At 42.0% G+C, this 20735-nt stretch overlaps 1 protein-coding gene across 1 annotated transcript in view; it reads right to left on the bottom strand.

The window, feature by feature from the left end:
* Nucleotides 1-20735, bottom strand: part of ETFA (electron transfer flavoprotein subunit alpha) — a 79578-nt gene continuing 58843 nt past the window's right edge. Inside the window, exons 10-12 of the mRNA XM_025989020.2 lie at nt 17358-17423; nt 9993-10073; nt 1-313 (exon numbers count right to left, since the gene is read on the bottom strand). Of these exons, the coding sequence (XP_025844805.1) occupies nt 275-313; nt 9993-10073; nt 17358-17423 (186 nt within the window). The 3' untranslated portion in view covers nt 1-274. The remainder of the gene's footprint in view (nt 314-9992; nt 10074-17357; nt 17424-20735) is intronic.

Genomic DNA, 20735 nt, shown 5'->3' with positions numbered 1-20735 from the left:
GTAGTTCTAAAGCTATGGAAATGTTTTATTATATATTTTATTCCAGAATTAGAAAATCTTTATTACTTTTTAGCAAAATCTTAAAAATAATCGCTTGAAACCACAAATAATTAAAAGAAATGTAATAAGAGGCTCATAAAGCATTCTGGCATCTGTGAGAACTTTTTCTCGAATTATGATATGTAGCTCTCCAAAGTTTCCAACGGTCACTATGATAGCCATGAATTTCTGTTCAGTGAATACTTTGACATTTTCCTTCTTAAAACATAAGAACTCATTTCTTCTTCAATAGCTCAGTCATTTCAGGAACTACCTGCAAATTTAAAAAAAAAATGATAATTCAGCACCTTGAGCCTTCGGTGTGGTGTGGTCACAGCTCGGAAGTACACAGAGAGGGACGCCTGGGGGGCTCAGGGCTTGAGCCTCTGCCTTCGGCCCAGGGCGTGATCCTAGGGTCCCGGGATCCAGTCCCGCGTTGGTCTCCCTCAGCCTGCGTCTCTCTGTCTCTCTCATGAATAAATGAAATCTTAAAAAAGAAAGTACAAAGACGCCCTGTACACTGCTCCTGAGGCTCGAGGTGTGCCCCCACCCCTGCTGTGCTCCCCTCTGTGGGAATGTGGGAACACTACACACTTTAAAAAAAAATTATCTATTGTAGAGAATGAGAGAGGGCAGAGCACAAGTGAGGGGAGGAGCAGCAGGAGAGAACACGGGCCCAGGCAGGCCTTGACCTCACGACCCTGGGATCCTGACCTGAGCCAAGATCAGAGCCAGACATTCGACCACCTGAGCCACCAAGGCCGCCCACGACTACAACTTTTGAAAGGGGAGACCACCTGGACACAAGGCTGGCAGGGCCACGAGCCCGCATACTGCCTGTAGGGACTTTTTTGGGACTTTTTTTTCCCCTCAAAATGAATAAAGGAGCCCCTGGGTGGCTCAGTCAGTTAAGCGTCTGCCTTAAGCTCGGGTCATAACCCAGGGGTCCTGGGACTGAGCAGCACATCAGGCTCCTCCCGGCTCAGCGGAGCCTGCTTCTCCCTCTGCCCCTCCCCCGCTCTCTCTCTCTCTCTCATAAATAAAATTTTAAAAGAAAAATAAAAACCAAAGATTGAGTCATGCATGGGGGGGTGGGGCAGAGGATCCCGAGCCGCCTCCCAACCCTGAGATCACGCTCTGCGCCAAAACGGAGTCGGGGGCTTGCCCCAGCGTCACCCCAGCGGCCCGGGGCTCGGACGCCGGCGCCCCGCTTTCCCTGCGGGAGCCCCGCTTTCCCTGCGCGAGCACGTCCCTGGCCGCGGGGCTCCGCCCACCCCTGCCGGAGGCCGCCCCAGGTCCGGCCCTGCGCTCCTGCGCTCCCTCCCCAGCGGCTCCCCCGCACCCGGCTCCGCACCCGCCCCCCCCCCCCCCCCCCCCCCCCCGCAGCCGTCCAGCCCACTCCAGCCCACTCCGGGAGGGCTCCAGCCGGGAAGGAAGGGCGGGAGGGGGCGGGCGGAGGAGGAGCTGCGGACTCGAGCCGGCGGGGCAGGCCGGTGGGGCAGGCGGAGCGTTGGGCAGGCAGCTGCGGGGGAGTGTCGCCCCGAGCCACCTGCCAAGGATAATCCGCCAGCCTTCCACGGGGCTGCCGCGGTCCCCGCTCCGAGGGCTGCCCCCTGAACCTGCCCGATGCACGCGGCCGCTCAATTATTGAAGACAGCTACATTTCCATTAGGTGGAAATAATGTGTTCGTACAACATTTATTAAGGAAATTGTCGACATGGTGTTTCTTCCGAATGTCACTCCGTCTCCAGCCTACTGGAAGGCCCGTGTTTACCACTGAGCCAGCAGGCATTAGCTCGGGGGCAGCACTAAGTGCTGGCACCACTCCTAGCTCTGCTCAGTGGGCAGACCACGAGCTGGGCCAGTCACCCGGATGACAAGCTACAAGCCTCCTGTGGGACCTACGTGTTCCATGAAAAATAGGCTAGAGCCCAACTTCTTTTAAGTGAAACATTAACTTGATTTAGAACAATTTTTAAAGACTTTCTAGCGTGTCTCCCTGCCACACTCCCCCCAAAAGAGGGCACTTTGTCCATCATCTATATCCTTTCTTATTAGATCAACCTCAGACTTTCCAAGCATACCACACAATGCCTTACTAGAAAAAAATAAATGCCAGCTCAACTTCACTGAATGACAGCCCTGAGCAAGCTTAAAGACCTAGATTCTTATCTGTATTTTAGATAGTGTGAGATGCAGCTCCCTATTCAGTAAGACCAAATGGAAGTGAGTTTATGTTTATCTTTATTTATTTATTTTTTTAATTTATTTATGATAGTCACAGAGAGATAGAGAGAGAGAGAGAGGCAGAGACACAGGCAGAGGGAGAAGCAGGCTCCATGCACCGGGAGCCCGATGTGGGATTCGATCCCGGGTCTCCAGGATCGCGCCCCGGGCCAAAGGCAGGCGCCGAACCACTGCGCCACCCAGGGATCCCTATGTTTATCTTTAAAAAAAATAATAATAAAATAAAATAAGACAATCTACTGACAGAAATCACAATACAACTATATTTCAGTCATTTAACTAGTATTTCCCCAGAGTAAGCACCATGGGAGATAGAGAAGCTCAGGCCTAATTCTTGCCCACAAGAAGTCCCCACCCCCTACTTGGGTGAGAAAAGACAGAGGACTATGAACCACCCAATCAAGAATGTGCTCATCTTACATGTACGATGTAAGAAGATGAGAAGAATGGCACCAAATGCTCAAAATCCAGGAATCCAGGAGTTCTGAGGAAGAGATTAGGTGCGGACTTGGAAAAATCAGAACATTAACGTGGAGGAGAAAAGTATTCTGGATAAGAACTGAAGAGCAAACAGAGATAAACCCTGTGGGTTCCAGAGAAACAGTGTAAAGGGATTAGAATGACTCTAGTGAATAGCTATGTGTGGGAGAATTGGAGAAAGTTTTAAAAAACAGGTGGTATGCAACGTCCAATCGATGGGAATAGAATACTCATGGTGCCGTGACAACATGCACAAGAATGAAGATGGAACCTCGTCTCACATCATATACAAAAATTATACACCATATAGAAAACAGATCAATGACCTAACCATGGGAGTTAAAACAATAAAACTCTTATTGAAAGAAAACTCAGGGCTAAATCTTCATAATCTTGGATTTGGCAATGGCTTCTTAACTATTACACTAAAAAAACATTAGCAACAAGAGAAAAAAAACGACGAGCTGGACTTCATCAAAATTAGAAACTTTTGTACAAAGGTCATTATCAAGAAAGTGAGAGGATAGCCTACCTACAAAATGGAAGAAAATATTTGGAAATTATCTCTCAGATAAGGGTTTAATACCCAAAATACATTATGAGCTCCTACAACTCAAGAACAAACGCAAAACTCAACTAAAAAATTGGCAAAGGATGTGGATAAATATTTCTCTAAAGTTACAGAAAAGGCCAAAAGGACATGAAAAGATGCCCAGCATCATCAGACATTAAGAAAATGCAAGTCAAAACCGCAATGAGACACCACTTCATACCTACCAGGATGGCTCTGAATGAAAAGTAACAAGTGTTAGCGAAGATACAGAAAAACTGGGATGCTTGCACATTGCTGGTGGAATGTAAAATGGTGCAGCCACTAGAGAAAGCAGCTTGGAGGTTCTTCAAAAAGCTAAACATACAATTACCATATTACGCAGCAATCCATAGGTCTAAACCCAAAGGAAATCAAAGTGAGGACTTGAACAGATACAGAGGCCTATAATCACTCTACTGGCTTAGGCAAAAGTTTCACATATATGACACCTACTAAGGGACAAGCAATAAAAGAAAAAAGATAAAATGGATTTCAACAAAATGTAAACTTTTGTGCATCAAAGGACATCAAGAAAGTGAAAAGACAGGAGCTCCCCTCTACTTGCTAAATGGGATGCTGTCTGATTCATGACTTAATAAAGACAATACAATTAATTAATTAAAGAGAGAGGATGAGGGAGGGGAGGAGAGAAGAGAAAAGAGAAGGAAAAGGAAAAAGACAACCTAAAGAATGGAAGAAATTATTTGCAAATCACATATTGATAAGCGACTTGAATTCAGAATATATAAAGAACTCTTACAATTCAACAACAAAAAAGACAAATAACAAAAATTTAAAATGGGCAAAGGATTTGAATAGATAGGGGATCCCTGGGTGGCGCAGCGGTTTGGCGCCTGCCTTTGGCCCAGGGCGCGATCCAGGAGACCCTGGATCGAGTCCCACGTCGGGCTCCCGGTGCATGGAGCCTGCTTCTCCCTCTGCCTGTGTCTCTGCCTTTCTCTCTCTCTGTGTGACTATCATAAATAAATAAAAATTAAAAGAAAAAAAAAAAGGATTTGAATAGATAGACCTCCAAAGAATATGCAAATGGCCAGCAAGCACAGGAGGCGATGCTCAACATCACTCGCTATCAAGGAAACACAACCACCACCACAATGAGTTACCACTTCACAGCCACTAGAATGTCTATAAAAAAAAAAAAAGATGGACAGTAACAAGTGTCAGCGAGTGTACGGAGAAGCTGGAGCCCTCACACAGTATTGGTGGGAACGTAAAGTGGGGCAGCCACTTTGGAAAACAGCCTGGCAGTTCTTCAAAATGTTGAAAATAGAGTTATCAAGTGACCCAGAAATTCCATTCCTGGCTATATACCCAAACAAGATGAAAACATATGTCTGCACAAAAACTTAAATGCGTTACTTATAATAGCAAAAAAGTAGAAAAAACCCCAGTGTCCATCAAATGATTAATGGATAAACAAAACGAGGCATATCCACACAGTGGATATTATTCAGCAATAAAAGAAAGTGCTGATATAGGACTCACCACAGATGGATCTTGAAAACCTTATGCTAAGAAACCAGCCACCAAAGACCATATATTACATGATTTTGTCTATATGAAATAGCAGGACAGGAAAATCCATAGAAATACAAAATAGATTAGGTGCTGCCAGGGTCTGGGGAGAGTGGGGAATAGGAAGTGACTACGAAGAGGTATGGGGTTTCTTCTCAGTGTGACGAAAATGTTCCGGAATTACATAGTTGATGGTTGTGTAACTCTGGATGTACCGAGAATCACTGAACTATACATTTTAGAAGGGTGAACTCTATGATTTGTGAGCTAAATCGCAGAAAAGCTATTAAAAAACCACCACCACCACCACCAGTCAGGTAGTGTCCTATTCTCAGTCACTCTAACTCCGATTATAATATTTACCATTTATCGAACACCTACTATGTATCTGTGTGAAAGGAAATACAAACAGGTCACCTAATATTTAACACAGACTGTACTAGGTACAGTATAAGCTCATTATACTGTATAACCTTCAATACATTGTATATTCAATATATTGTATAAACCTTCAATATAACCTTGTAAGGTAGGCAGTATGATATTTATATTATTTTTGAGAAAGTTTACATTCAAAAAAATTAAATAGGTTGGCCAAGATAATTTAACTAGTATGTGGCTCATAACTACTCTGCTCAGGTCATGGTCTCAGGGTTGGGAGATCAAGCCCCGCATCTGTATAGCTACCTCCCACTTTTTTTTTTTTTAAAGATTTTATTTTTCAATTTTTATTTATTTATGAGAGTCACAGAGAGAGAGAGGCAGAGACATAGACAGATGGAGAAGCAGGCTCCATGCACCAGGGCCCAACATGGGATTCGATCCCGGGTCTCCAGGATCGCGCCCTGGGCCAAAGGCAGGGGCTAAACCGCTGCGCCACCCAGGGATCCCGCTACCTCCCACTCTTATAGGAAATCTTAGGGATTGTACCTCAGTCACAGACACGGACACTAGAATGAATGGATTTGTGCCCTGTGCAGAGCCTGCTTAATCTCTCTCTCTGCACTCCCCCCAAAATATAAATAAGTAAATAAATATTTTATTTTTTAAAATAATCTCTACCTCCAGCGTGGGGGGCTTGAACTTACAACTCCAAGGTCAAGAGCTGCATGCTCTACCTACTGAGCCAGCCAGGTGCCCCTGACTTTATGGTATTTTCTTTAAAATCTTAATCTGAAATAGATAATGCTAACTCTCATTCATAACTTGCATCACTGTATTTTTATGTGTTGTTATAACTATTTGAGGAGTATACTCACTACACCACCTTGTCCATTTTTCGGTCAGAATTACTGTAATAATCACATATGTTACACGTGTTCTGATTTCAACTAAAAGAACAATTTGATGGATACGGTCTAGGTTCCTGGAGTCTGCCAAAAGTGAGGTCTTTATTTTTTCTTTGTGATTAGGGTTGGGGAGAAACAGAGGTTTCTGATTAGGAATAAACTTTTTTGCTAAAATTATATCCTGAAAGTTTTAAGTAAGTAAAAGATGAAGGGGAAGATAAGACAGGTCATTGGTAAACTGGGCCTAAAGGTGCTCTCCTGTCCCACTTCCTTCACCAGGACTTCCTGTCCCAAACCAAATTATAATACAGAAGAAAACTATTCCTCTTCTGCTTATTAATGATCTAGACAAGAGACGGAGAAGGGGGCCCACTACGTGTTCCCAAGAACGAGGGGTACAAGTCTGTTCATTCCACCGTGTCCAAGGCACCACCCCAAGGCTCCTAGAAAGAGGAGGAGACAACTCTATGGACTCGACTTGCTTCTGGACCCCTTCCAGGGCCGTACTGTCCAGCTATCACTGAGGAATGATAATAAGGCAGGCAAAGACCACGGCTGCAGCCACAACAGCCTCTTCGAACTTTCAGAGTAAGTGTGATTCCATCAGGGCTGGGGGGGGTAGCTTTTGAATTCATTCCTCTTAAGAGGAGCTGCGTGAGACTTTCTCCACATACGCCGTGGAACCCCACTCAGGTGGTTCTAGCCTGGAAATTAGAACATGGAGCACATTCTTCTGCCACCAGACTCTCCCCACAGCCAGCATGGCAAACCTGAGGTGCTCACTGTCTCCGCAGCGCAGGGCGACCAGCAGAGCCAGGCCTCCCTGCGCCGGCAGGCCTGGCTCAGTGCTGTACCTGCTGGGACCTGGACTGGGGCAGGACCTCGAGTGGCATCGCGCCTCCATCAGAGCTCTTACGCTGCAGCCCTCCAGGAGACTCCAGGTCAGGGCTGCGAAATGCTGGACTGCCTGCCTCCCGGGGCAAAGCCATTACTGGACCATCCCCGTGGCCACAGCAAGGAAAGTCAACATGCATTCGTTGGACTGGGCTGTGAGCTTGCTTCTTCGCACCTGCACAGCCCTCAGGAATAGCTGCAGGGTGGAGGTCCAGTACCCCACCAGGGCCATCCCGTCACAGCCACCTTGCCCCACCAGGAAGGTCCTTCTTACTGCAATTTAGAGGTAGAAGAGTAGCAGTGAACCACTTGGCCATGGTCCCTAACGAGTTGGGAGCGCAAAATAGAACCAGGCGCCTGGCTTAATTGTGCTGAAAACTTGCTGAGTAGTCTTCCCAAATCAGATCTCTCTGGGACACAGACAACTTGAAAAAAACATAACTCACTGGTGTCACATATGTAGTAGCAATTGGGAGGCTACAACTCAAGCAGTACTTTTTAAGTAATCTCAACACCCGACCTGAGGCTAGAACCTATGACCCAAGATCAAGAGTCGCATACTCTACCAACCAAGCCAGCCAGGTGCCCCTCAGGCAGATTTTTAATATTTTCGTAATCTAATTTTACTTAGGACTCTCACCAAGATACCCTCTTTCAGCACACACACGTACACACCTCCTCACTTGCGTGCTCCTTCTCTCCTGTCAGACCCGGGAGCTGTCCTTAATGCAAGAGGCATAGTTGTGTGACACCTTGCCATCAATAATGGCTACAAAGTTGCTCCTGCCCCAAGGCAGTCATCTACTATATAAACATCACAAATTTCCAGCTAACACTTCATCCATTTTTCAAGTAAGCCCAGTCTGTAGGTTGCAACATATAGTGCACAAGAAAACAAAAAAAATGTTAAAATAAACAGTATTATTTGTAAACTTAAATATTCTCTTGAAGAAAAAAGGCAACTACAGTAGATGTCTATTTCCAAACATATCAACTGAATACATGGTGAGGGTTCAGAGTGTTTCACTTTTATTTTTTGTTTGATTTATTTAATTTTTTTAATTGAGGTTTGATTTGCCAACATATAGTGTAACTCCCAGTGCTCATCCCATCAAGTGCTCCCCTCAGTGCCCGTCACCCAGTCACCCCATCCCCCTACTCGACTACCCCTCCACTACCCTACCCCTCCACTACCCTTTACAGGAGAGACTCCTAACTCTGGGGGAAAAAGAAAAAAAAAAGGAGGGTTTCATTTTTAAATTAAAAGGTCTTTACTCGTTAAGCTTCTCACTGTAGCTAAATGCTTGCTATTTGAACAAAGTTACTTACCCTTGTGAGAGATACAAAAAATTTCTCTAACTTTTCCTCCCACTGGTATATCTTAGTGGTCAAATGAGTGTCATTAATTACTGTTTGTTCTCACACAGCTGGGTCGGGTAACAGGAGCAGCAGAAATACCCAAATCCTAAATTTCAATTACAGGAGCCCGGGATCACTGAAGAGGGGCTCTCGGAGGGGCCCGGATGGGGGTTTGCCAAGTGGAGGGCTGACCCAGGGCAACAGCCCCATCCTAGTCTCTGCGTGAGCAGCTGAAGTCCGTCCTCGCTGAGCACGAACATACACTTCCAAGTACAGGTGTGCTCTCAGAGTAAGTCCTTAGTTCATGTGGAGCATACGCAGCACTGGCGAAGCCACAGTATGGGGCCAAGTCTTTTGCCAAGGGGACCACCGTGGCGCTATTAAAGCCCGCAGTGGCTTGCTGTGATTCTGTGCGAGGGCTTCCTCACTAGCAAACCCACTGCTCCCAGGGCTGGATGCTACGTTTAGAGCCTCAATGACGGCGAGAGCGATTTCTGCATAAGGCAACCTACAGGTGTGCAGGCAAGCCCTGCAGGACAAAAAGAAGCCGGGCCAGGCACGAGCTATGACCTTTCAATGTTACACGTCAGTATAATTAAAATAATTTTTCTCATGGAGAGGGCAAGTACAGGGGTGGTGGCAGGGCAGAAGGAACACTCAAAAGTGAAGAGGATGAAGAGTGGGAAGTGTTCTTCCCTAAATATATCACATTAGGAAGGCCCTGAACTCTCCAACACAGCAAGCAGAGCATACTTGTTGAGCCAGACAAGCCGCACTCGAGCGCCCACTCAAAAGCTGAGTCGGGGTGCCTAGCTGCTTCAGTCAGAAGAGCATCCAACTCCTGATCTCAGGGTCAGAGTTTGAGCCCCATGGGGAGTGTGGAGATTACTTAAATATGTAAAACTTAAAACAAAGAAAAGAAAAGCTGTAGCATTTCTGGCAAATCTCTGAATGAGGGTATTTGATGTGAATTTTTCTTTCTTTTTTTTTTTTTTTAAGATTTACTTATTTATTCATGAGAGACACAGAGAGAGGCAGAGACACAGGCAGAGGGAGAGGCAGGCTCCATGCAGGGAGCCCGAGGCGTGGGACTCGATCCTGGGACCCCCAGGGTCACGCCCTGAGCCGAAGGTAGAGGCTCAATCGCTGAGCCACCCAGGTGCCCCTGATGTGAACTTCTTTAAGATACCTGCCAAATATGACTATAGGTTATAGTTACTTGAGTCACTTCACATCGTGTACTACCTTAGTACACAAGATGCCAGAAGTCAAGTGGATATTTTAAAGACAATATGGACTCCTTTTCTTTTTTTTTTTTATGGACTCCTTTTCAAGGGTAAAGTTATAATACTCTATATAAACTTCATATATTTATTAGGACAACTTCACTTTAAGTAGTTCAAAACTACATACATATATTAATACAATACACACAGACACACAGGTACACAGACATACGACGTTCTCCTGTAATGGCTTCCTCTATGACCAACTCTAAGAGGTTCTTCTTGGATGACAATCTAGGTAACAGTCATCTCTCCCAAAGCCAGCTTACCTTAAATAAATCTGCGACAATTCCATAATCTGCCACTTGAAAAATTGGAGCTTCTGGGTCTTTGTTAATAGCCACAATTGTCTGTGAAATAAAAACGAGTTTGGCCTTTATCAAGAAAGCATACCATAGATTGATGGTTCTATTTTACAGTCTCAACGAAAAATTAACATGGTTAAAAATGTCTACCAAATAAGATTAATTTGATTCATTTGTACCAATATTGTAAATTGAGAAATTTCTGGGTTTGAACATAGCAAAATTATCTCCCACCCCACTACTAGCTCATCACAGTATTAATAAAGGTTTTTAATCCATTATTTTTCTTAGTTTTTTTCTGACTTATGAAAAACAATGTTTTAGGAAGTAACAAATCAGGAGAGGATTCTGGGCAGACGGAAAAATAGGAAGCATCAGAAGGAACGTGTCTTCCCACCTACACTGCTAACAACTGCACTGGCATCATCTGTCTAAGGTAACTACTTTGGGACTCCAGAGTCTATTGAAGGCTTGCAACTTCCAGGGGAAGGTAAAACTGCAGCTCTCAGTGCAGGCGCAGGTACTCATTCCCCACCCCCAGCGGCAAGCACCTGTGTACACATTCCTGCAACAGCCTGCAGCGCCCGCAGGAGCCAGAGTGGGCAAAAAAGCAGCCTGTCCTCCAACTACTGGGGACGTGTGCTTTGATTACTGACTGCTGCTACCAATCAGAGATCAGAGATGCAGGCCGAGGAAGACTACTGTTGTTGCACCTCCCCCACTGTTACAGATCCTTCCCCTCCTCGGGCTAAAGCTACCTCCAGGGGATTTAAAAAGTCAAAGCACTTCTGCCTCCCAGCATTGTTCTTTCTCTGTTTGAGAGCCAGACATTCAAGACTAGAATACTCAAAAACAACTGCATATACAGAGAAAATTACAAACTAACCTCACAAGCAGGCTTAGAAAAGACAAAAAGACCTTAAATGTATACCTCAGGTTAATCTTTGGCAGAGAAACAGCCTACAACACAAAACACAAGAATAATAAATAAAAAACAACAACAACGAAACAGCACACCCTGGGGAAGGAGGAGAATAGGATTTCCAGGAATGCCACATCATTAGATTCAAATATCCAGCTTTCAACAACAACAAATCACATGGCATACTAACAAACAAGAAAGTACGAGTGCAAAGGAAAAAAAATAAGCAGAAACTGCTTCTGAAAAAGATCTGATGGCAGTTCTACTAGAGAAAGACTTTGAAACAATCATTTTAAAGATGCTCAAAGCACTATAAAGATGTGGAGAAAGTCAAGAAAACAATGTATGAATAAATGGAAATATCAACAGAGATCAAAAGAGAGAGAAACCAAAACAAAAATTCTGGAGATGTTAAGTACAATAACTAAAGTGAAAAATTCACTGGAGAGATTCAAAGGCTGATTTGAGCAAGCAGAAGGTAGAATCAGCAAACTTAAAAGTAGGACAATGAAAATTATCAAGTCCTTAGAATAGAAAGAAAAAGATTAAAAAGAAGTAATCAGAACCTAGGGGTCCTATGGGCCAAAAACAAACAAACCAAAATATTTATTGTGGGCGTCCCAGAAGAAAGAAAATGGGACAGAAATAGTAACTGAAGAAACAATGGCTAAAAACTTTCTAAATTTGATGAAAGACAGGAGTATCATCCAAGATGCTCAACAAAGTCCAGGAAAGATGAATTCAAAGAGACCCACACCAGGGGCACCTGGGTGGCTCAGTTGGTTAAGCATTTGCCTTCGGCTCAGGTCAGGATCCTAAAGTCCAGGGATCAGGGATCGAGCCACATTAGGCTCCCTGCTTGGCAGAGGAGCGTGCTTCTCCCTCTACTCCTCACCCTGCTCCTGTGTACTCACGTGTGCTAATAAATGAATAAAATCTTAAAAAAGAGAGCGAGAAAAACCCATACCAATACACATTACAATCAAACATCCAAGATGCTCAACAAATTCCATGAAAGAAAAATTCAAAGAGACCCATGCCAAGATACATTATAATCAAAATTTCAAAAGCCAAAGTTATCTTTGAAAATAAGGACATGTGACTCATTATATATAGGGGACCCTCAATAAGACTATCAGCAGATTTCTCATCAGAAATTTTGGGCCAGGGGATCCCTGGGTGGCTTAGTGGTTTAGCGCCTGCCTTTAGCCCAGGGCGCGATCCTGGAGTCCTGGGATCAAGTCCCATGTCAGGCTCCCGCCATGGAGCCTGCTTCTCCCTCCTCCTGTCTCTGCTTCTCTCTCTATGCCTATCGTAAATAAATAAATAAATAAATAAATAAATAAATAAATAAATAAATAAATAAATAAATCTTTAAAAAAAAAAAAAAAAGAAATTTTGGGCCAGAAGGCAGTGAATTGATACATTCAAAATGCTAAGAGAAAAAAACTGCTGACCAAAATTCTTATATCCATTGAAACTGTCCTTCCAATGACTTTTTTTTTGCAGAAATTAAAAAACCTATCCTAAAATTCATATGGAATCTCAAGGGACTCTGAATAGCTCAAGCAATCTAGAAAAGAAACAAAGCTGGGGGACCCACACTTCCTACTTTCAAAACTTACTACCAAGTGACAGTAATTAAAACAGTGTGGTACTGGCATAAAGACAGATATAAAGACTGAGGGATAGAACAGAGAGCCCAGAAACAAACCCTCACATATATGGTCAAATGCTTTTAGACAAGAGTATCAAGACCATTTAATGGGAAAAGGACAGCCTTTTCAACAAATGGTGCTGGGGAAACTGGATATCCACATCCATATACTGGATGAATGAATGAAGCTGGACATCATAAACAAAAAGTAACTCAAATGGATCAAAGAGGGGCACCTGGGTGGCTCAGCTGGTTAAGCTTCTGCCTTCAGCTCAGGTCATGATCTCAGGGTCCTGGGATCAAACCCACATGTGGCTCCCGGCTCAATGGAGAGTCTGCTCCTCCCTCTCCTTTTGCCCCTCTCCCAGCTCTTCTCTGTCTCTCTCAAATAAATAAATAAAATCTTTTAAAAAATGGATCAAACATTTAAACGTAAGACCTAAAACTATAAAACTCTTAGAAGAAAACATAGAGAAAAAGCAGCATGACATGTTTTTTGGCTATGACTTCTTGAATGTTCCATCAAACATATAGGCAATGATGGAAAAAAATGGACAAACTGAACTTTACAGAAACTTTTAAATGTGAATCATAAAACACTATCAACAGAGTAAAAGAGCAACCCAAAGAATGGGAAAAATATTTGCAAATCATACATCTGATAAAGGATTCATATACAGGATACTTTTTAAAAGACTTTACTTATTTATTTGAGTGAGAGAAAGAGAGAGAAAGCAAGCACATAAGCAGGGAGGAGGGGCAGAGGAAGAAGGAATGGGAGTGAGAGAAGCAGGCTCACTGCTGAGCAGGGAGCCCAACGTGGGGCTCAATCACGGCCTCAGCTGAGGGCGGACGCTTAACTGACTGAGCTACGCAGGTGCTCCCAAAATAAATTGTTGCAAAACATTACGAATGAATTTAATATCATTGACAGTGTACATACAGTTTTTAATTCTACGCTTGAAAAAGGTTAAGATAGTAATTTTATGCTATGTGTATTTTACCATAGAATTTTAAGAGGAATACACTAAAAATGTTGAATTTTACTGTATGTAAATTATACCTCAATAATCTGACTTAAACAACATGTAATTGAAAAGTTCCATGGTTTCACTGAAAAATTTTAGATATACTGAATAAAACCCAGAGATGAAAAATTAAGCAACTTATATTTGGTGTGATTTAATAAGATAGTTAGATGTCTACTTTATTAAATCGTCATGAGATATTTACTATGATTAGTCAATCTTCAGCTCATTTCATTTGTAAAATTATTAATATTTCCTATCTCCTATTAACAATATATAAACTTGTGATTTTATTTTATTTTTAAAAAGATTTTATTTATTTATTCATGAGAGACAGAGAGAGGCAGAGACACAGGCTCCATGAAGGGAGCCTGACGCGGGACCCGATCCCGGGTCTCCAGGATCACACCATGGTCCAAAGGTGGCGCTAAACCACTGAGCCACCCGGGCTGCCCCAAAACTTGTGATTTTAAATGTTATATTTTAAATTAGAAAAAAGGCAACAAATCCATACCCTAATTCATATCCTTTGTAACTTAAACTATTTGCCAATTATTATTTTATTAGTAACAGATTTATTTATATATTACAATAGTTGGGTATTTTCCATAGATGCTTTTAAGATTTTATTTATTTATTTGAGAGAGAGTGTGCACACACGTGGAGGGAAGGGGCAGTGGGAGAGGCAAAGAAAGTCTCAAGCAGACTTTGCACTGAACACAGAGCCCAGGGTGGGGCTCAGTCCTATAACCCTGAGATCATTACCTGAGCCAAAACCAAGAGTCAGACGCTTAACCGAATGTACCACTCAGGCATCCTCTCTATGGGTGCTTCAAACACCACTGCAATTAAAGTAAATTTAAAGTTTTGACTCTAATATTTGACTCTATTTGGTGTTATTTTAATAGATTATAATAATTCATTTCTCTAGAAGTCAAGTTTCTCCCTATTATCCTAACACATGAAAACAACTGGAACACATTTTTAAGAGAATTTTGATACAGTCTGACTTAACATATAGCCCACATGACATATGTGTAACTCCCCTAGGGTCTCTCAAAAAGATGAAAATATTCCAGAATATCTGAGAATGGAGTATAGTGTAGTCCAGATGACTACTATTCCAGCAAACCTTGGCATATGTATTAAAAGATGTGTGGTCAGAGACAAGAAATGATGGTTTCAATATGAGCCTCAAACCCAAAGTCACAAGCACAAACATTTCGAATCACAGGCATTTGATTTGCATTGAGGTGTTTCTCTTCTGGGAATATTTAAGCCTCCTTTGCAGGAACTAGCAGAGAATTATCTAATTAATGTGGTTGATGATTTTCCTGGAGGCCACCTGGTCAAATATCTGACAGTTTAATCTTCTGAAAGCTTTTTCGTTCCCACTACATAAAAGTTATTATTATTATTTTTTTAAGATTTATTTATTCATGAGAGACACAGAGACAGAGAGAGAGGCAGAGACCCAGGCAGAGGGAGAAGCAGGCTCCATGCAGGGAGCCTGATGCAGGACTCGATCCCAGGTCTCCAGGATCACGCCCTGGGCTGAAGGTGGCGCTAAACCACTGAGCCACCCAGGCTGCCCATAAAAGTTATTTTTAAAGCAAGAGCACACAACTATGGACAAGGAACCACTAAAGTATGTAAGAAGATTTGGGATGGTTACAGTCTTTCAAATTACTAAAAGAATATTCCTGAATTGTTAACTGTAAAGTATCATAAAATCTTGCTTGCATCCTAGAGCTCTCTTACTATACCCTTATAAATTCACGGTCCCTTCTTTACACAGCCTTTACAGCACAGATTGTATTCAATGATATTAATATGTATATAGTTCAAAAAGTACTTTCATTACATTGACTTGTTTGATATAAACCAAATCTCATACTCTTTAAACTATACGATGATGTTAATTAAAACTAAGTTGTGGGCAGCCCTGGTGGTGCAGCGGTTTGGCGCCGCCTGCAGCCTGGGGTGTGATCCTGGAGACCCGGGATCGAGTCCCACATTGGGCTCCCTGCATGGAGCCTACTTCTCCTTCTGCCTGTGTCTCTGCCTCTCTCTCTCTCTCTCTCTGTGTCTATGAATAAATAAATAAAATCTTAAAAAAAAAAAAAAAAGTTGTATGTGATGTGATCATCAGATTTTTTTTTTTTTTTAAGATTTATTCATTCATGAGAGACACACACGGGGAGAGAGAAAGAGAGAGAGAGAGGCAGAGACACAGGCAGAGGGAGAAGCAGGCTCCATGCAGGGAGCCTGACGTGGGACTTGATCCCAGGACCCCGGGGTCACGCTCTGGGCAGAAGGCAGACACTCAACCACTGAGTCTCCCAGGTGTCCCATGATCATCAGTTTAAACCCCTTACTCTAATATCTCATTTTAGACCTTAACCAAAATTATAACCTGAGACTGTTGTGTCTCCCACACAAGGCAGTGATGATAAGAGCTAAGTTTTTTCATTTAAGCAACCCCAGCATCTAGCACAAAGTAAGTGCTTAATAAATATTTGTTGACTGCATAAACAGAGGACACCTTGGCTCAACTTTCTTACAAACTGTTCCCCAATACTGGTCTCCTGACTTCAACTGTTCCCTTTTTGCTTTACCTAGCTAGTCCATCTGTCCCTCAATCCAGTCATGTTGCTGTGGCATCACAATTTTTGCCAGGATCTTCTTGGCAGACGTGAATCTTTTATTTTAGAGAAACAATTCTACAATATGTCTGAATTGGCCCAGCTAAAAATATTTCTTCAGGTTGCTCGTGTTGGAGTGTTTTTTTTCTTTTTTCCTTTAATGCAGCAACATTTCCCCATCGGCACTGCTTGTTTTCATAGCTCAGTAAAGAAACCTGCCATCCAACTGTGAAATCTGACTCGTTTTGGGCCAATTCATTTAGAGGTTACATGGAGGTAGTGAATGCATTTTTTCAAGTTAGAAGTTAAACCTGTTAAAACTTTTATTACCTTTTATATCAAACTTCCATCTGAATGAATAAAAAAGCTGGAATGTCAGAAGCATCTCTGTCTTCATGAAAGACTAAAGTTCATAATTCAAACTGTGCATTGGTATGCATGAATTAATGTCTCATATTCTGAAATATATGCTCACAGAATCCTTACACAGGGCTTCCCAATATAGTCCAAAGCAGCAAGTTAGCTTCGCATGCTTCCTCTATATACTGTATTGTTAACAATTACTGTGGTATTAAGATGCCTCAACCCCAAATATATTTGTCACCAACCTGAGAAAAGGAGCTTTGTCGCCATGAGCGTGGGACATTTAGGGGACCAGGGTGAAGCAGAGTCAGGGATTAGAAACTTTATAAACTAATTAGATGGTCACAACCTCATTAAGCTGTCTTCACCCTAAATTTTCTAACTATAGAGAATCAGAGCTGAAAGGGACCTTAGACATCATCAACGAATACCTGTGTTAGATAAAGAACTGAGGTGCAGCCAAGACGCATTATGTGGTAAGCTAGGGGCAGAGCTGGGTGGGGTCACATTACTTTCCTTGACACAGCACTGCCTCTCCTACCAGTGGTATAGCTTCAAGCAGTGATCAGCACCTTGTATTACTTTTTACTCGTAGATCTGTGTTAATCTGAATGGTTGAACCTACACACACCGTAACTATATGGAAACTGAGTAAAACCAAAATTTTAAAATAGGAAAATTTTTCTTTTAGGATCATTATTACTGTATACTTACCTTGCTGTCTTTCATCCCAGCTAAATGTTGGATGGCTCCAGATATTCCTACAGCAATGTAAAGCTCCTGAAACAAAAGAGACCATACCATTAATACATACTTATATATATTATATTGTATCTTCCATAGTATTTGATATTAGCAATTCAAGTCTTAGGCTAAAGATATTTTAAATAAAGTAGATGCAATATGTGTTACTTAAATTATGTTTTCTTCCTTCCCTGATCTAAACCAGTCTTCTCTTTCCTCCAAATTCCTATACTAGTGGGGATATAATAAACATGTGCATAATGAGAATCAATGACAATTAAGTATGTGCCAACCACTGTGCTAATAAGCATTTTGCATCAACTGTTTCAATTAATCTCAATTTCCTGTGAGGCAGCACTTTTTGACTGGGCTGCTCATTTAGATACTACACTTTAAACTCATCACTCTGTATATATTCATTTACCATGTATGTGTGTGTGCGATGTTATTTTCATATATATACGTACATATGAATATCAGTATATATCTCTCTATATACATGCACAATATATACACAATGTACATGTAAACACATATACATATTAAAATTTATTTTGGAGACACCTGAGTGGCTCAGCAGTTGAGTGTCTGCCTTCAGCCCAGGGTGTGATCCTGGAGTCCCAGGATCGAGTCCCGCATCGGGCTCCCTGCATGGAGCCTGCTTCTTCTGCCTGTGTCTCTGCCTCATTCTCTCTCTCTCAGAAATAAATTAAAATATTAAAAAAATAAAAATAAAATATATTTTGACTTGCCTTCTCATAAAAGGATATTTGTAAAATGATAATTGATATACTTCTTAAACTTCGTATTTAGAAAAAAACAAAAGTACAAATCAGCCTCAAGAGGTTCTAAACACAGACATACACACACGTGCACACACAATCTCCCTAAGAAATACAAAGTTCTTGAAGGAATAGGCTAAATCTCTGTATTTTGAGCTCTTAATAAAAGGGCCTCAGACTGTTGTTTCTAAGGAAAGGTTAATGATAATCTTTGTACCTCCTGATCCTCTGCCCCCAGTAATAACAAAGAGAATGACTACCGGCTGTTGCTCTCTGCCCCTTTATCTGAAAAGTTTATAAAGTGTCCATGTTTGGAAAACTAATAAATGCTTAATTTAATGGAGCTTAGCTGCTCCATTCTGTCTACTAAACATAATTAAGGCTTTAACTGAAAAACGTTTCCCCACACATAAGCTGAGCAAGTCCTGCCTTGGGGAGGGGGTTCCCCTACCACATAACCAGACTGATGCTACAGTTTTGTCACAACTGACACTAGTCTCTCCTCAATATAAATACAAACCAATTTCTTCCTCTGTTTCCCAAATGTAAACAGGGAGTATAGCCCCAACACTGGAACTTCTTAAAAAAGCTCCCCAGGATACTCTAATGTGATGCCAGGGTAAGAACCACTAGAGCAGATGATCCCTCAGCTCTTACGCAGCTGGAATCCTGTAACTCTTTTCAACAGGACCAGGCCAGGGGATGGGATATGCCCGAGCCTTATCTCTAAGGCATAAAGCGTCTAACTGCTTCTAAAGCAGCAAGATACTACTTTGTACCCTGTAAAAGGAAACAACTTAGTCCCCAAAGTGAGTTAAATCTTCTGAAGATGAGGTGGGCTTGTTTTCCAATTCAACTTGCTCTACAGTTACCACCTAAAAGCCTAAAGGTAAGTAGGTACAATTTGGCCTAAAAAAACCTGTCTTGGGCGGTAGATAGAAAGTAAAATGTATGGGTAAGGATAAAACACATTCCCATGGCTCCATGATTCTATCTTAAACATATGCAGTGTGTCTGTCACGACCATATACATCTGAACAATGCAATAAGGCCCTGATACTATACTTCTCATCAGGCATGGCCACTGCCATGAGAGATAAACAAGCTTCTTTTCTTTGAAAAAGCACCACTATTCTTTATTTAACATTTACAGGTAACTTCAACTGATAATTTTAACATCATTTCAGTTTACTCTAACTAGCATTTCTTTAATAAAAGGACCATCACTAAATTGTCAATTAAAATATACTTACTAAATCTCACATTCAGGAAAACCAGGCCAACAAAATCTCCAAAGTGAGTTATTCAGAAAGACAAACATCCAGATAGAAAACTGTCTCACCAGCCACTCTTCCAGTATATTCTCAAAGCAAGCATTGGAAAAGATCAATAGTTCTATAAATGAGTCCTTCTAACATACATGGCCACATTAAAATTCAACAAGTCTTAAAAGCTCCATTTGTATCATAAAATGCTAATAAAAAATGTTGATCATTCTGGCAGTAAACATCTACATAAATATAACATAAATGAAATTTATTTTAAACCCCCTGAGAAATGAGTACCATTGACTCTAACCATAAATGTCACTAAGGAAATAAAGGATTCTGGGCTAAAGCAAACCAAAGGGCCATTCCTGCCTTTCCGACCAGGATAAGTGATCCAAATGGATTCAAATAGCCAACAGGGCCTCATTTTGCTGTCTTACAAACATGGTTCTCTGAATAAATATAAAGATGCTGAAACAATAACCAGAAAGAGTCCTGGGATTTGGGCTGCTGTTCTGAGATCTGTTATGAGATCTGATAGCTCTCTTAGGCAGGAAGAGAGACTTTTTTTCTTCTTTTTTAAAAAACATGTACAGGCAATTAGACTGTTATCTTAGGATGTTTCCTTACAGCTTAGAAAGCACTTCTGTATTTCAATAATAATAATTAGTATGTATAAAAGTCTCCACAGATGCTAATTTATGGAGCACTTTAGACCCTGCTTCACAACATAACAAGGCAGTCCCTGCCCTGAGGCACTTACCTTCTAAAATCAGATAGTAAGCAAGATAATTTGGATAGAAAATCAGATGTGATGTTGGAGGGGGCAGCAATTAAGGGTTCAAAAAGAGGTAGAATTAACGGAAGGAGCAGAGAGAAAAGTAAGGAGAGTCCTCGAGATGAAATCCTAGGAGCCTTAACAAAGGGAGGGAATCTAGAAGTGAGATGGATCCACGAACAGGAACAGGCAACACTGCAAATGAAGACGCAAAGCCCCCAGGGCAGTAAAAGGACCAGAGGTTATTCTGAGATGCCAAGAAGGGACGGCACTTAGTTCAACAGAAACAAGGACCAGCAGAGGGCGGCACAAATCCCTCTTTGTCAAAATCCAAAAAGACTATACTGTAGATTCATTGAAAGAACTCGGGGGCAGGGCTCTAAAACAGGTTACAATGGGCTGAGGTGAACACAGGGCTAGGGCTTGGGAACTGCTGCACCCAGCTTGCAAGAGGAGGGTATCACTGTGCTTAGGAGCCGAGGCTCAAGAATCTCCCAGCCTACGTTCAAATTCCAGCTCA

Source organism: Vulpes vulpes, chromosome 15 (assembly GCF_048418805.1).
Source record: "Vulpes vulpes isolate BD-2025 chromosome 15, VulVul3, whole genome shotgun sequence".
In the NCBI taxonomy this organism is placed as follows: Eukaryota; Metazoa; Chordata; class Mammalia; order Carnivora; family Canidae; genus Vulpes; species Vulpes vulpes.
The sequence above is the reverse complement of the archived record's forward strand: the minus strand, read 5'-3'. Positions and strand labels throughout refer to the sequence as shown.